The sequence below is a fragment of the Panthera pardus genome, unplaced genomic scaffold, assembly GCF_024362965.1.
Source record: "Panthera pardus isolate Hobbes unplaced genomic scaffold, ASM2436296v1 HiC_scaffold_17, whole genome shotgun sequence".
Lineage (NCBI taxonomy): Eukaryota > Metazoa > Chordata > Mammalia > Carnivora > Felidae > Panthera > Panthera pardus.
Window position 1 is genome coordinate 144588614 of NW_026526732.1, and position 15568 is coordinate 144604181.

The 15568-nt window shown below is 52.3% G+C and overlaps 1 protein-coding gene across 3 annotated transcripts; it reads right to left on the bottom strand.

The window, feature by feature from the left end:
* Positions 1-3671: 3671 nt before the first annotated feature.
* On the bottom strand, positions 3672-13408 carry PI16 (peptidase inhibitor 16). 3 transcript variants are annotated; one of them, XM_019456968.2, is made up of 7 exons: positions 13113-13408; positions 8778-8999; positions 6859-6968; positions 6500-6588; positions 4935-5612; positions 4584-4723; positions 3672-4138 (listed from the first exon to the last, which is right to left on the bottom strand). In XM_019456968.2, exons 1-6 carry the CDS (start codon positions 13272-13274, stop codon positions 4602-4604), a joined length of 1383 nt encoding a protein of 460 aa, XP_019312513.2. In that variant the 5' UTR covers positions 13275-13408; the 3' UTR covers positions 3672-4138; positions 4584-4601. The 3 variants fall into 3 exon arrangements, with proteins under 3 accessions (XP_019312513.2, XP_019312512.2, XP_053761053.1); XM_019456967.2 differs by having other exon boundaries at positions 3672-4253; XM_053905078.1 differs by having other exon boundaries at positions 3672-4723; positions 13113-13407.
* Positions 13409-15568: the final 2160 nt, after the last annotated feature.

Consider the following 15568-nt stretch of genomic DNA (forward strand, 5'->3'; position numbering starts at 1 on the left):
TATCTGGGGGGCACTTGGGTGGTTCAGTGTCCAACTCTTGATTTCAGCTCAGGCCACGATCTCACAATTCATGAGCCCTGTGTCGGGCTCTGCGCTGACAGCATGGAGCCTGCTTGGGATTCTTGCTTTCCCTCTCTCTGCCCCTCTCAACCTCAAGTGCTCTTTCTCTCTCTCTCTCTCTCTCTCTCTCTCTCTCTCTCTCTCTCTCTCAAAATAAACTTTAAAAAATAAAGTTATTTGGGTTAGAAAGAAAGAAGTAAAACTATGTCTATAGACAACATGATCTCGTACATAGAAAATCCTAAAGAATCCACCAAAAATACATATAAACACTTCAGTGTTTAAACACATAGAAATAACATAATTCAGCAAGGGTACAGGTTATAAAATTGATACACAAAAATCACTCATACTCCTTTACACACACAGTTGAAGAAAGTGAGAATGAAATTAATAAACAATTTCATTTATAATAGCATCAAAAATAATAAAATGCTTATGAATAAGTTTTACCAAAAAACCGTACAATTTATACTTTGAAAATTACAGAACATTGTTGAACAAAAGTAAAGACCTTAAGTGGAAAGACAGCCCATGTTCATGGATTGGAAAACTTTAGATGGCAGATTACACAATCCCTATCAAAATCTCAGACGACTTCTTTGCAGAAATTTGACAAGCCGAAACTAAAATTCATGTGGAAATTCAAGGGATCTAGAATAGCCTAAGCAGTCTTGAAAAAGAACAAAATTGGAGGGCTCATTTTGCAGTTTCAAAACTTACTACAAAGCTATGGTAACCAAGATAGTGTGGTGCTGGCATAAGAGAGACATATAGATCAATGGAATAGAATCGAGGGTCCAGAAATAAACATTTACATTTAAGGTCAGTTGGTTTTGGACAAAGGCAACAAGACAATTAAACGGAAGAAGAATCGTCTTCCACGAAAAGTGCTTGGACAACCGGATGTTCACATGCATGAGAACGAAGTTGGACTCCCACCTCACACCACATAGAAAAATTAACTCAAAATGGATCAAAGGCTTAAATATAAGAATTGAAACTATAGGGGCGCCTGGGTGGCTCAGTCGGTTAAGCGCCCGACTTTGGCTCAGGTCATGATCTCGCGGTCCCTGAGTTCGAGCCCCGCGTCGGGCCCTGTGCTGACAGCTCAGAACCTGGAGCCTGTTTCAGATTCTGTGTCTCCCTCTCTCTGACCCTCCCCCATTCATGCTCTGTCTCTATCTCAAAAATCAATAAACGTTAAAAACAAAAATTTTTTTTAAAAAATTGAAACTATAAAACTCTTAGAAAAAGACATAGGCATAAATCTTTGTGACCATGGATTAGGTAATGATTTCTCAAATATAACACCAAAAAACAGCAACAAAAGAAAAAAAAAAGATAAATTGGATATCATCACAATAAAAACTTGTGTTCAAAGAACATCCTAAAGAAAAATTGAAAAGACAACTCACAGAATGAGAGAGAATGTTTTAAAATTGTATATCTGGAAAAATAAAAAAAAATAAAATAAAATAAAATTGTATATCTGGTAAGGGACTTATCTAGACTGTGTAATTCCAATAGGGGCATTCTGGTGGCTCAGTCGGTTGAGCATGTGACCTCATGGTTTGTGAGTTCGAGGCCCACCTAGGGCTCTGTGCTGACTGCAGAGCCTTCTTGGGATTCTCTGTCTCTGCCTCTCTCCGGCTCACCCACGTGCAGCTCTCTCCCTCTCTCTCTCTCTCAAAAATAAGTAAACATAAAAAAAAAAAAAGAATTGGGGCGCCTGGGTGGCTTAGTCGGTTGAGCGTCCGACTTCGGCTCAGGTCTGTGAGTTCGAGCCCCGCGTCAGGCTCTGTGCTGATAGCTCGGAGCCTGGAGCCTGTTTCAGATTCTGTGTCTCCCTCTCTTTCTGACCCTCCCCCGCTCATGCTCTGTCTCTGTCTCAAAAAAAAAAAATAAATAAACGTTGAAAAAAAATTAAAAAAAAAGAATTTCTACAACTCAATAATAAAGACTTGAATAGACCTCTCTCCAGAGCTAAATGGCCAATAAGCACCTGGAAAGATGCTTGGCATTATTAGCCATCAGAGAAATGAAAATCAAAACCACAATAAGATACTGCTTCACACTCACTAGGATTGCTATAATTTTAAAAAGATAAGTGTTGGCAAAGACGTGGAGAAATGGAAACCCTTGTTGCTGATGCAAATGTGAAATGGTGTGGCCGCTTGGGAAAGCTATCCGGCAGTTCCTAAAAAAAGTTAGAGTGACCACGTGACCCGCAGTTACCTACCATACGATACTGCTCCTAGATAGATACCCAAGAGAAATGAGAACATACATCCACACAAAAACTTCTACACGCATGTTGATAGCAACATCAAAATAGCCCCAAACTGGAAACAACCCAAATGTCCACCAACTGACAAATGGATAAATAAAAGGTGTTCTGTTCTAGGGGATATCACTGGGTGATAAAAAGGAATGAAGTAACTGCTTCATGCCACCACATGGATAAATCTTGAAAATGTGTTACGTGAAAGAAGCCAGACCAAAAAAAGGCCACCTGTGTGTGATTCCAGTTACACCAAATGTCAGAACAGACCAATCCAGAGACAGTGGATTAGTGGTGGCTTAGGATCTGGGGTGTGGGGCTTCTTTTTGGGGTGATGAGAACGTTCTAAAATGTTCTGATGGTTGCACCACCCTGTGAGTAAAAACCACTGAGCGGTCACTTTAAATGGGTGAATTTTATATGAGTTATATATAGTTATTTTAGAACACACGCGACGGAGAGGGACGGGGGAGAGAAAATCCCAAGCAGGCTCCACACTCAGCACGGAGCCTGATGCGAGACTTGATCCCCTGACCCTGGGATCATGACCTGAGCCAAAATCAAGAGTCAAGACGCTCGCTCAACTGACGGAGTCACCCAGGCGCCCCATATGAGTTATGTCTTAATTTATATCTTTAAGATATCTCAATATATTGTATCATATATACATGTACACATACACATAAATACGACTATATAATATATATTTACAGTCACCACACAGCCTGACTTGTATGCTTCCTGTTTTAACTGCTCACACTCCAGACAGGCGCTCTCCCCCTCCCCACCAGCCCCTGCTTGATCCCAAGCTGCCCTGTCACCTGCTGCTAGCCGCACCCCCCCACCCCCCCACATTTGCGCTTTCCTGCCGGACAGCGCTCTGCACAGTCCTGCCGTTGTCCCCTGGGGGAATGTGGCTGAGACTCCAGAACCCTTTCTCGGGATTCCTCCAGGCACCGAGGGCTGGCAAAGCCTTCCGATCTTGTGTGCCAGACGGGCCTGGGCGGCAGCACCCTGCAAAGAGGTTGTATGCCACTCCTTGCTTCTGGGTCTAAAACCCAACTAGCCTCCACTGGTGACCCCTGGAGCTGGGGGATCCAGCCCCTTGGCCCTTTCTCCTTCCCGCGGGCTGCCTGAAGATGTGAGTTGTGGAGGGGGACGGTTTTTAGGAAGGAAAAGAAAGACGCCCCGAAGGACTGGATGGCGTGTGTGGGGACAGGAGGTGTGGGAGAAGGAACCGTTGCCAGTGGTTGGGAGGGGAACCTCCTCAGGGCCTCTCAGAGAGCCCTCCTTTTGCCCTCCACCCCTCACAAGCACAGACACTCGGTATTCTTACACAGGCTTTTATTCAGGAGTCAGGGGCTGCTTCCCTTCCCTGGTCCCTGCCTGCCCCCCCCCATAGAACCCCATTCAGGTGGGGCTTGTCCTTCATCTGCCCCTCACAAACCCCCCTCCGGGGCTACACCAGCAAGTAGGGGGAGGGGGCACTCAGGAAGAACCCCCTACCTGCAGAGGCAGACAGTTCTGGCAGGGCCGGTGGGCAGGGATCTCTCTTGAACCCCCACCCAGACCCAGGATTGAGGTGGGAGGGGCAGGAGGGGTCCAGGCAGAGGGTGCAGTCATAGGTGGCAACCTGAACTCATAGCCAACCAGGCCTCGCACCCCAAAGGCATCTGTGGATGAGGCGTGCCCTGCAGCCTTTCCCTTCCAGAAGGCCTTCAGCCAAGAAGCATCTTGTTTGGGGGCGGGGGACAGGGTGGGGGAGATGGCAGGAGGACAGCTGATCTCTTCACCCTGGGAAGGCAGAAGGTCTTCCTGGAAACAGTCTCAGACTCAGATGGCTTAAAGAAGAAGCCAGGGGACTAGGAGGGGTCAAGGGGTCTCTGGGAAGCACCGATATCTTCTGTCCCTGGAAGAGCAGAAACGTGACCACAGGACAACGGGAGAATGGGCACAAGTGGCCGCAGGAACACTGCCCAGCACGGTCTGCAGCTAGCTAAGGGGAGACCCCCACAGAGGCAGAGGCACTCCTGGGGCAGAGCCAGGAGTTGGCCTTAGGCCTCCCGAGAGCACAAGGTTACTGGCTTGGCGTCTGGCCAGAAGTTGGGGTCAAGGCTGGGGGGCCGGGGGGCGGCTACTGGGCCACAGAGCAGGACCTTCCCAGGAAACTGTGGCCTCTTGCTTGGAGAAAGACCATCTGGAGCGGGCACGAGGCCAGGGTCCCCCCACCAGGCCTTGCCTTTGAGTGATGACCCCTTCAGAAGATTCCAGCCAGCACCAGCAGAGGCAGGAGCAGCAGCCCCAGAAGGGGGCCCCAGATGTGACCAGGGCCCGACTTCAGCCCTGACTTGACGCTAGGCTTTTCAGGGCCCTCTGCGCCTGTGGGGAGGGAGAGGGCCTCAGCCTGGAGACAGCTCTGCCCGACCTCCCACCCTCCCTGCCAGGCATGCAAGCGGGGGCCCAGCAGCCAGGGAGGAAGCTCTGACTCAGAGGGTGCATGCCCCGCTATGGCTATAACACCCATGCTGGGGGCAGGGCGCCGACATTCTAGAGGAAGACGGGGAAGTGGGACGAACACTACAGGTCTTACCTGGCAAAGATGACTGCAGGGCCAGGGTTCGCCCACCCACGGCATTAGAGGTGGCAGAGGTATTGGGGGAGTTAGACAGGGACTTGGAGGAGGTGTGCCCCACGTGGTTCAATGTGGCCGGCAGCCCACCTGTCTTGTCCTGGACCGGAGAAACTGAGGCCAAGACCTCACTGGAAGGAGACAACTTGGCCTCGGCCTTGCCTGCTTTCGGGGAGTGGGGTTGTGGCTCCCGTGTCCCTGTCAAGAACATCTTGGGGTGCAGAGAACTCTCTGGGGCCTTGGGGGGCATTCTTGTCCTGCTGGCCTCTTTGTCTGACAATTGGGAGATGGGATCATTGGTCGATTTGGGGAAGGTTGCTGGCCCCTCATCCAAGGCAAAGGGGCTGTGAGTTGCCAAAAAGGAAGGGACCTCAGTTGTTAAGGAAGGTGGAGCCTCTGTTGCCATGGAGGGGGAATCTTCCGTTGCTAAGGGAGACGGGGCCTTGGTTTCTACAGCCGGAAGAGCCTTGGTTGCCAGGGGGCCCGAGACCTCTGTTACCAAGGAGGACGGATTTTCCGTTGCCAGGGAAGAAGGGATACCGCTTTTCCTAGAACTTGAAGCTTCCGTTGCCAGGGAAGATGGGGCCTCAGTTACCAGGTAAGGCAAATCCTGAGCCTCCTCCGGGTCTCTGATGAGTTCTGATAAGAAACAAGGCTTTGGCATTAGTGCTGTGGCAGGACCCCGTGTCCGGAGCCCCCCGGCAACCAAGATGAGGCGACCAAATGTCTGACGATGACACACAAACACATCCTCTCCAGCGACTATGTCCTTCATTCATAATAAATGATACTTATTTAAAAAATATTTTTAAATTTTTTTAAGTTTTATTCATTTTTCAGAGACAGAGAGACAGAGCTTGAGCGGGGGAGGGGTAGAGAGAGAGGGAGACACAGCACCAGAAGCAGGCTCCAGGCTCTGAGCTGTCAGCACAGAGCCCGAGGCGGGGCTCGATTTCACAAACTGAGAGATCATGACCTGAGCCGAAGTCGGACACTTAACCGACGGAGCCACCCAGGCCCCTAAATGATACTTTTTTATAACCTTGTTGTCTTATTATGACGTTGTAACAGTGGCTTCTCCATCCTCCTCCTCCAAATCCTCTCTGCGCTCACACAATCACTTTTTCAGGGGACTCTCCAGCTAGGTGCCTGTGCCCGACGCAGGCCGGGTCCCTTCAAGTCCACGCCCACCTCCAGGCTCCGCCCACATGGGGGGAACATTTCCCTCTGGTCACGCCCACCTCGCCCGGCGCTCGGGAGCCGCCGGACTCTCCCCTACCCTCCACTTGGGGGGTTGAAAACCGGTCACTTTGAATGACAGGGGGCCAAAGTGGCTGAGCAAGGAAGGCGAATTGGGCTTGGGAACCCGCATAGGGTGGGCCCGCCAAGGGCCCCCGGAGGTCGCATCCCGCCAGGCCCCTCCCCCTGACCGTGCACCTCTTGGAAGTCCCGGGAGGCTCTAGGACCGTCCTGTAGGCATCCCTTCCCTCCCCTTCTTTCTCCTCCCCACTCCACCCCCAACTCACCACAGAGGGAGTTCTCGCAGCGGTAGCCGGAGGGACACAGGGAGCACGGAGTCCCTTCCTGGTAGGGCCTCTTTCCCTTCACGTTCCCCCTGCGGGAGGCGAGGACTGTGCTGGGCGCGGGGGGCGGTCCCTACAAACCCCTGTCCTTATCCCTCATACACACACCTAGGCCGGTAGTACCCCTGGGTCTTACTTGCTCCCAACTAACTTGCTGGGTCAATGAGAGCAGACTCCCATCGGTGCCCTCACAGCTCCCCCAAGGGCCCCAGATTGGCCCCCTCCCACTTTCTTAGACTGCCAACTCAACCCTCCCCTTGGCCCTGCTCATCCCCTACCCCCAGGACTCCCTGGGCACTCACGGAGGCTCATAGTTGCAAACCAGCAAATGGATATTGGTCTCCTCAACACCCTGGAGCTTCTCACAGAAGTGGGAGCCACAGCCAATCCTCTCTGTCTTGGCCCAGACCACCTGAAGGAGGGCAAACTCAACAGTTTAGTCTGGGTGGGATTGTCCCTAGCTAGTGTCTCTACACCAGTCTTCTATGGGTGGGGAGAAGAGGATCCCTACAACCTGTGAGATCCAAGTCTGAGGACATGCAGCTTCAGGACAAAACTCTAAACGGATTTTGCTGGGCGGGGAGGGGGGGGGGGGCGGTGGTGTGGAATTTGTCCTGAACAATCTAGTTCCCCCTGCCAACCACACACATTGTTTGGACAGGCCTCTCTGAAAACTTTCCCTTTGTATATACCCTCATAAATTCTTCTTGTGCATTTTTTTTTTTTTTTGCAATTTCCTGTGCATTTTAAACAGGGTACATGCAAAGGAATGAATCTCAAATGGGAGAATCTTGGATATCAGTAACAAGCAAAATCCAAGAAACAGAAGAAGCCATTTTGGAAGCAGAGCTTCCCCCAAATCACAAGTAGGCAGGGATCTGCTCTGCTGTTTCTAAGTCTGGGCCCCCTACCTGCTAGAAGGAATTCTGTCTTAAGTATAAAATTTTTAAATTCAAAACTTTCGGGCACTGCCATGGGCCGAGACCAGCAGCCTCCCCTTGTTTCTAGGCCCACTCTGCTCGGGAGTCGCTCAAATGGAGGCCAGTTTTTGCTCTGAGATCTAGCTCTGGCTATTATCCTACACACAACCCCAGGATTGGGATTGTTCTACTTAAGTCAGCTGAAGGTACCAGTATGGAGCATCTCCCAAGCAGAAATGACCCCAGAGTTCATGTGCACTCAGCCCTGGAGAACATGGGGCTGGAGGTGGAGCAGCCCCACTCCCGCTGGGCACTGATGGTAATCCTTGCAGGAAGATCCCGCGCGCGCACGCGCGCGCGCTCATGCTGGGGGTAAGGGAAGTGTGAGAAATTGCAGGGGACAGAGGGAAGGGAACCAGGGGGGGTTGCTGGGCACTTACAACCTCTCCATCTGGGTGGATGATACTAGGATTCCCTTCCCTAAAGAGTAGCACTAAAAATACCACTCAAAAGAAGCCCTGGAAAGTGGAATTAGTGGATATGGGTGGGAAGATGTTTATTAAAAAAAAAAAAAATTGTCATGGTATTGTTTGAACAATGAGGATTGGGTGGAGAAAATAAGAACTCAAGAACACTAATGTTAATTCCTCTACACACCCATACACACACCCCTACAGTACCCCCACCCAACACCTCTTATCTGCAAACTCCAACTTTCAAAGTGCAGTGAGAACCCTGACGTAAGCAAAATGTGACTGTGAGGAGCAGGAAATGCTCTCGGAGTCTCCCTGGAACCTTCGCTCAGTGACGATTTGCTCTCATTTACACATAGTTTTCAAAAGCAGAAGAACACGATAGTCTATTTGCTTTATCGGTCCCTGGCAGAGTAGAAGCAGCAACTTAGACGCTATGAGAAATGACAGAAGAGGGACAATGAGACAGAAGACCGCGGGCACAAGCAGCCCTGCCTAACTTAGGTCGGACAGGACCGCTTAGACGTCGGTCAGGATTGCCTAGAATAATTACCGTCCACGAAACTGGCTCTGCGATACTTAACTTAGGTCCCCTCAGTCCGAGGAGGACGGGAGGGGCCACATAGATTTTCAAACGACTAGTGGGTTTTGGAGTCAACTGAAAATGGTTTAGGCAGTTTAAGAAGCGGACTCCCAGGCGGTGAAGGGACAGGTGGCCTCTGCCCCGCCCCGCCCCGCCCGCTGCTCGTAAGCCCCGCCCACTAGTCATGTAGCCCCGCCCAGTGCTCTTGTGGCCCGCCCCCGCCCACCAGCCCCGCGGCTTCGCACCTGCGTGTAGTGGCCGCACATCTGGCCCTGGTCGCAGGTGGCTGCGCTGAGGTTGTAGTGTTCGCGCTCGTGGTGCCACTCCTCCATGGCCAGCGGCACGTCCAAGCCCTCGTCCGTGATGGCAAACAGGTTCTCCCCGCGCCGCCCGCGCTCCTTGTTGTGGCCCCACACGCACTTCTGCGCGTAGGCCTTGGCGAAGGCGGCCAGCTCCTCGTCCCACCTCTGCGGGGCAGGTCGGAGAGGGAGGTGAGGAACGCCTTGGGCTCGGTGGAGGTGGGAGAGGGTTGCGGGAGAGAGAGGTGAGGATACCCACAATTCTGGGAATCAGAGAAGAAGGTTGAAGGTGTCCTGGGGGCCTCTGGGGGCCGGAGACCCTCCCCTCCTCCAGGGTGACTCTTGGCCAAGATCAGGAACAGGTCTGTGCTCCTGGCGGGCTTCTGTGGGGGTGGGGGTGGGGGATGGGAGGGTGCCACCCCAGGCCATGGAGTGAGCTAAGCTTGGGACCATTTACCAGCTGTGTGATTTTAGACAGAGTGCCTGACCTTTCTGAAGTCTCGTGGTGCTTTGGGAGGAATAAATGAGATGGTGTTTGTGACACTGTTGTTATTAATTAATATTAATATCCTCCTGTGTGAAAGGTGGCAGCTGTGTCCTGCCTACCTCCCAGGACTGTCTGCCTGCTCTGAAGACCACAGAACGTCCAGTGAGATGTTCAAGGGCTGCACTGTTGATCCAGCCCCTCCCAACCCCTCACCCTCCCACCATAGATATGATACTCCCCTCTCAGGTCCCACTCTCCCCTTGGGGTCGCCCAGCCTCCATGGCTTTACCAGCTCCAGGCTTCCCTCCCAAGTGCTATTCCCAGGTGCTCTCAACTCTCGTCAACTGACAACCCCTTTCCCCAAGAAAATTAAGTGTCCCTGTGTGACCCTTACGGAGAGGCCTAGTTTCAGAGCCTTGGTGTCTCAAGGAGCTGTCAGATCCCAACGTCCCGTCCTTCAGGCGGGACTTCAGGTGAGGCAGCGGGAGGGGGCATTTTAGGTTAAGGGACCTCTGAGTTCTCTGGGTCCCCAGCCAGGAGGACAGGCCCAGTGTGGGTGGGAAGACGGATTAACAAAGGATTGAGGAGGAAGGCCTGGATCCCATTAAACTTTGTCTTTGGCCTCTCCTAGAAATGGATGGCCTGGCGGCAACTCCTGTTCCACCCTCTGGGGGCCCAGCCAGCTGTGGGAGCCAGACGGCCTGTAAAGTGTCAAGAGCTTGGGCGACCCTGAGAGGAGGGGGGGATGGGGCTCCTCACCCACACAAGGTTCTCAGGAGCAGCTGCCTGCGGGGCGGGGGGGAGGAGGGGTGGTCACACTGGACTGGGACCCCCCCCCACTTTGTGACTATGGGTGAATCCCTTTCCCTCCCTGGGTGTTTTTGTCCCAAATCACTGGTCCCGGAGCATCTTCAGACTCTGGGAGTAAGTAAGGGCGGGTAGGGAGAGGGAAAGGGCAAGGTACGGGGAACCTGGATCTGGGTGTCTGGGATGATGTGCGGGGCTCCAGACTAAACTGCGACCTCCTTCAGGGTATGTCACCCCAGTGTCTGGCACAGTGCTGGCTCATAGCAGGTGCTCGATACGCATGTGTCAACTGTTGATGACTGAGACAGACCCTGCTGAAAAGCGGTCTCCCTACTGAGCCCGGCTGTGATTCCTGTTCGGGCTGGCTGCGTGGAGTTCTGCCAGTAGAGTCGTTCCTGTGGGTCTCAGGTCTTCTCAGTCTTCCAGAGACCCCCGTGGGTATTTGAGAGTCACGGCACCCACCCACATTGGCCACATGGTCACCATCTGAAAGCAAGTCCGTTCATTCATCCACTCATTCAACACACAGTGTTGGGCACTGTACCAGCCTGGAGGTGAGAGCAAGGACCTAGAAGCCCAAGTTCACATTGTCATAAACTGGTGATTGGGCCACCGTGTGCTAAATGACACATATGCAATGGGTACTATAGAGGCACCAAAGAGGGCCATTTAGAGGAGACACTAAGCTAAGTGATAAAACTGAGGCATTGGTCAGGTGGACGGGGAAAGACATCTGAACCGAGGCACAGCACGAGCAAAGGCATGAAGGTGAGATACAACGTTTTGGCTGGGGAAGGAGAAGCTGTTCAGGTTACTGAGGGAAAAACTGAGCAGGAGAGGAGGCTGGAGGTGTAAGCAGGGGTCAGACACACAGAGGGAGCCTTCTCAGGAGCTGGAGGTCTATCCCGAGGCGGTCAGGAGCCAGTGGGAGCCATTGAAGGGTTTTGAGCAAGGTCAGGCCCATGTGCTGGATTGTTCATTCTGGAAGCAGAGGCCGGAGGCTGGGGGAGCAGGCCGAGACTGTTTTAGGAGTCCTTGGGAGAAGTAATGAAACACTGGATCAGGGTTGTAGGAAGGAATGAGGATGGGGAAGTAGGGTTCAAGGAAAATTGAACCCTCTGGGAGGTAAAAGCGGTGATGATTAGATGTGGATGCTCAGGGAGAGAAAGGCGTCCATGATAACTGCCACCTGCGTCATCCTGGATTCATTCCCTCTTTGGTTAATCTAACACTTATGAGCCCTTACTGTGCGCCACACGCTGTTCTAAGTGCTTTATAAATATTCACTCATTTGATCCTGGCAACCGTCTTACAAGGGACTTGCTATGTAGTCATCATCTTCAATTTACAGATGAGGAAACTGAGACGCAGAGAGGTTAAGGCACTTGGCCAAGGTCGCACAGCTAATACATGGCAGAATCAAGGTTTGAACCAGGCCATCTGTTTCCAGAGTTTCTGTATATACCGCATGCTGAGGTCGAGCCTGAGCCTTGTCCCAAATTTATCCCGGTGTCCCAGGCCATCCCCTCCTCCCATCACTTCGCACCAGACAGCACCGTATCCCCTGAATATCCAAACTGCTTTCCAGAATGTGGCCCCACCCCAAGGTCCACCTCTGTCCGCAAAGCAGCTCCTGGCTTGGGTAGCCAACAAGACTGTAGGGCATCAGGGATCTACAGACGGAGAAACTGAGGCTCAACAATGAGTTCCAGGCCTCAATCAGGGAGCTACTGACAGAGCAGGTGCCAGCCTCCCGTGCTCCTCATCTATCGTCTGCAGTTCCTGGTTGCCAGGCCGACAGGGGTTGAATGGTCCTGCTGTGTGCATTTCTAGAGGCCTTCCTTGACCTCTGTCATACGTCACCCCATCTGACCCTCAGGGTAGGAATTGCCAGTCCCAAGTGATAGATCAGGAAATGGAAGCCTTTGAAGGTAGAGGGACCGGTCCAGAATCACTTCGCCAGATTGAACGGAGGAATTAGAACTCCAGTCTCGGACCCTCAGGCTCACTGCTCTCTTCCCCAGGTGTGACCTTGCTCTGGGCCACTAACTGTGGCGTCCCTGGACACTGCCCAGGAATCCTCCAGGTTGGCCCAGAGGACGGCCGGTTCAGCCCTCAGAGAGGGCAGGAAGGGGGTGAATTTCTGATTTTATCTTTTTTCATCTTGAGCATAAACACCCTGCCTCCTGACCTTACCATCAAATAACTCTCCCTCTCGACAGAGGTTACTGCCACCCAAAATCTGGCTTCCATCATCTATAGGAACGTCCCTGTATGCTGACAATATTTGCATGTGTCCCCACCAATATACAATAGTATTTTTTACATGTTTAAAACCTTCTGTAAGTATGTCCTACTGTATGTATATATATATTTTAGATTTCATCCTCCCCCCAGTGTTATATCTGTGAGATTCACTCCATGTTGATATATATGTAGCTCTAATTAGGATCCCATTTTACAGATGAAAAACTGAGGGTCCCTACCAGTTTAAGGGACCCAAATCGCGGGTCTTGTTGCGTGACCGAGACAGGATTTGAACTGTGTGATCCGGACCGCTTCTGGCTCCTGTTCTCACCCACCTCCGTAGACCATCCCTCCTCCCTAGGTGCTGGGGCCCTTCCTGCTGCCCTTGTTCCTCCTCTCATTGTATTAGGAACTTCCTGTGTTCCCCCAATCAGGGGCACCTGCATTTTAGGAAGTGCTGGGAAGGAGTCACTGGAGTGGGAAGCTGGGGCTCCCAGGTCTGGCTCTACCGGCTGTGGGACCCGCAAGCCCCACTGAGCCTCAGTTTCCTGATCTGTATAATGGGGCTGCCTCTGGGGACCTGTGAATTGCATAGTATCAGGAATTCTGTCACTGACCAGAGAGATGAGTCTCTGAGGGAGCTTCAACCCAGGGGTGGGAGGGATTGGGGGGGTCCTGGCTCAGCGCCCCTTTGGTCTGGGCAGGCGAGCGCCGCCCCCCGCCCCGCCAGCCGCACTCACCATTTGCAGCATGTCAGCGGCGGGTGGGGACGCCTGGGCCCGGTAGAGGTTGTGCAGCTCCACCATCACGCGTTTCTCATCATCACTGAGGGCGCCGGCGGGGCCCGTGGTGGCTGCCAGCAGCAGCAGCAGCAGCAGCAGCAGACTGCCGGAGCTGTGCATGGTGGCCGGTCCTCTCCGCCTCTCCCGGCCAGGGGTCTGGCGGCCGGATTTAAAGTCCTCCCCACGCAAGCACCACCCTGGCTGGAGCAGCGGGAGGGGCTGTCTGCAGGGCCGGCCCGGCTCACACAGTGTCTCTGGGAGGGCTGGGTGCTTGGGTCCTGACCAGAGTTGAGTCCACTCCCGGCATTTATGTCCCCTCGGAGTCCTTGGCAACAGCCTCCTTTCTCCCGTAACCGGGGCTCAGGCCAAGAGCTCTGTGCGGTCCACAGTCCCTCCTGAGTTGTGGAAAGGTCCCCCCGGGGGGGGCAAAATAGAGCAACCCAAGTCACACCCACTGGGCGCCCGAGGACAAGCAAGAGGAAGAAAACCACACGGACCCCGTCCCTGAGGATTGGGGAAGATGAGGAAACTCTATTTGACTTACGGGAGCACGGAGGAAGCCAAGATGTGTTCGGTATATGGAACGGGCCAACCGAAGCCTAAATCTTGACTCTGCTCCTCTGCCAGCTGAACTGTTGGCAGTTTTGTCAATTGAATCAGTGGCCGTAATAGTACCTACCTCATCGGGCTGGAAGGAGGAGTAAATGAGATCAAATGTATGTGAAGCATCCAGTAGAGTATCTGGCACACAGTAGCCCTCAGTAACCGTAGCCAACGATTACTCATATGGCACGGCCTTGGCCAGCCCCCAGCCCCATGGCGGGGTGGGAGTGGGGTGGGGGGGCGGTGGGCAGGACTCCTGCCCACGAGAGAAGAGACTGAGGTGTTCCCACTCTGGCTGTATCCTGGAATTGCGCTTTTCACTAGGGAGCAATGTTGGCTTCTGTGTGCCTGTTGAATGCATGTGCTTGAGGTGCTCATTTGGAAGTAGGATGTTGGGACCTTTCCTGCTCTGAATATCGAGAAAATACAATGTGTCTGTTTTTGAAATCAAGAGAGAGCAGAAAAGCAGAGGCATGACTGAGCTGATGCAGCAGGAGTTGGGGAGGGTGGGGTGGGGGGGTGGGGAATTGGAGGGGAAATGGGCCCGGTGGCCAAGCACTTTGATGGTAATGACCATGCAGGGGCAGGGACCAAGGTCTTGGCCTTCCTGAGGCAGGAATCTGGAACCAGTACTCTTGAGTTCAGCTGGGATTCTTTTTTTTTTTTTTTTTTAATATTTTTAATGTTTATTTATTTTTGAGAGACAGAGTGCGAGTGGCGGAGGGGCAGAGAGAGAGGGAGACACAGAACTCAAAGTGGGCTCCAGGCTCTGCGCTGTCAGCACAGAGCCGGGTGCGGGGCTGAAACTCACAAGCCGTGAGATCATGACCTGAGCCGAAATTGGACGCTTAACTGACTGGGCCACCCAGGTACCCCTCAGCTGGGATTCTTTTTTTTTTTCAACGTTTTTATTTATTTATTTATTTATTTATTTATTTTTGGGACAGAGAGAGACAGAGCATGAACGGGGGAGGGGCAGAGAGAGAGGGAGACACAGAATCGGAAACAGGCTCTAGGCTCCGAGCCATCAGCCCAGAGCCTGACGCGGGGCTCGAACTCACAGACCGCGAGATCGTGACCTGGCTGAAGTCGGACGCTTAACCGACTGCGCCACCCAGGCGCCCCTCAGCTGGGATTCTTAAAGGCTGCCCTCTCAGGGAATGGGCACCTAGAAAAAGTCTACTCTCTGGCGTTGGAAGATGTCAAGAAAACCTGTTACTGCTCAGGCCTCTGGGTAAAAACAAAAGCAAAAACAAACACAACTTGGATCACACACACAGACACACGTACCTGTTAGAACTAATTTAGGAACTCAGCAAAGCTGTAAGATACAAAAACAACACACAAAACAAGTGGTATTTCTATACACTAACAATGAATAACCCAAAAGGAAATTAAGAAAACAATTCCATTCATAATAACAATAAATAGAATGAAATTAGGAGTAAACCTAACCAAGGAGGCAACAGACTTGTACATTTATTTATTTATTTATTTATTTATTTTTTAAATTAACGTTTATTTATTTTTGAGACAGGGAGAGACAGAGCATGAACAGGGGAGGGTCAGAGAGAGGGAGACACAGAATCTGAAGCAGGCTCCAGGCTCTGAGTTGTCAGCACAGAGCCCGACGCGGGGCTAGAACTCATGGACCGCGACATCATGACCTGAGCCGAAGTCGGCCCCTTAACCGACTGAGCCACCCAGGCGCCCCAGACTTGTACATTTAAAACCACAAAACACTGGGGTGCCCAGGTGGCTCAGTTGGTTAAGTGTCTGACTCTTGATATCGGCTCAGGTCATGATCCCAG